The following is a 1,055-nucleotide window of genomic DNA, read 5'->3' as shown; positions in this document are numbered from 1 at the left end:
AAGCAGAAAAAAGAGAAAAAGTGCAAAAAGAATGGATGATGAATAAGTTCAAAGTGAGGGTTTAGGGTTTAGGGTTTATGGTTTAGGGTTTAGGGTTTAGGGTTTGGGGTTTGGGGTTTAGGGGGAGAGGCCTTTTGCACGGGAAGCTTGAAGCGGAAAAAGGAGAAGAAGTGCAAAAAGAATGGGTGATGAATAAGTTCAAAGTGAGGGTTTAGGGTCTAGGGTTTAGGGTTTAGAGTTTAGGGTTTAGGGTTCTTAGCGTTTTGTTTTAGCGTTTGGAATAAAAGCTTAATTCCTCGAGTGGTTTATGTGGGTTGCGCGGGCAGGAGTTATTTGTTTCTGGAATTTAAAGAGTATATTTAGCTTTCTAGGGTTTAGGGTTTAGGGTTTAGGGTTTAGAGTTTTGTCCTGGCTCTTGGACGACCGCTCAGAAGTGTTGGTTGGTTAGGACTTGATTCTGAATCCGCATCCCTCTCCCACAAGCCCTAAACCCTAAACCCTAAACCCTCGTTTTGAACCCTAAACCCTAAACCCTCGTTTTTGAGTTTCTTCTCAGGTAATTGTAGCAACTCTTGCCTTTGGAATGGGGGTTAATAAAAAAGATGTTCGTTTTGTAATTCACACAGCAATGCCAAAGTCTCTGGAAAACTTCTACCAGGTCAGCAAAACCCTAAACCCTAAACCCTAAAGCGCGGTGTGGGAGTCATTGGAGACTGCATGCACGGTTCTACCCGCTAAACCCGAAACCCTAAACCCTAAACCCTAATCTCTTAGGCGCGGTATAGGGAGAGTGTGGAGGCTGCATGCACGTGCCCCTCGCTAAACCCCAAACCCTAAACCCTAAACCCTAAACCCTCGCAGGAGTCTGGGCGGGCCGGGCGAGACGGCGAAGAAGCTCATTGTCTTCTTCTTTACGACTACCACGACAAACAGCGCCAGAGCTTTTTAATGCAAAACAACAGGTGCGGACTTTTCATTTAATTCACTTTCAAACAGCTAGCTAGCTAGCTGGCTGGCTAGCTAGCTAGCTGGCTGGCTAGCTAGCTAGCTGGCTG

General features: G+C 46.0%; 1 protein-coding gene across 1 annotated transcript; it reads left to right on the top strand.

Moving 5' to 3' along the window:
• Window positions 1-121: 121 nt before the first annotated feature.
• ETH_00039345 (DEAD/DEAH box helicase, putative) lies at window positions 122-981 on the top strand (the record flags this gene model as incomplete). Its single annotated transcript, XM_013373790.1, has 3 exons — window positions 122-203; window positions 557-658; window positions 862-981. Coding segments are annotated over 3 exons (304 nt in total), but the record flags the coding sequence as incomplete, so codon positions are not given.
• Between the last annotated feature and the right edge of the window lie 74 nt (window positions 982-1,055).

Source organism: Eimeria tenella, genomic scaffold (assembly GCF_000499545.2).
Source record: "Eimeria tenella Houghton genomic scaffold, Eth_scaff1738, whole genome shotgun sequence".
Classification (NCBI taxonomy): Eukaryota; Apicomplexa; class Conoidasida; order Eucoccidiorida; family Eimeriidae; genus Eimeria; species Eimeria tenella.
The sequence above is the reverse complement of the archived record's forward strand: the minus strand, read 5'-3'. Positions and strand labels throughout refer to the sequence as shown.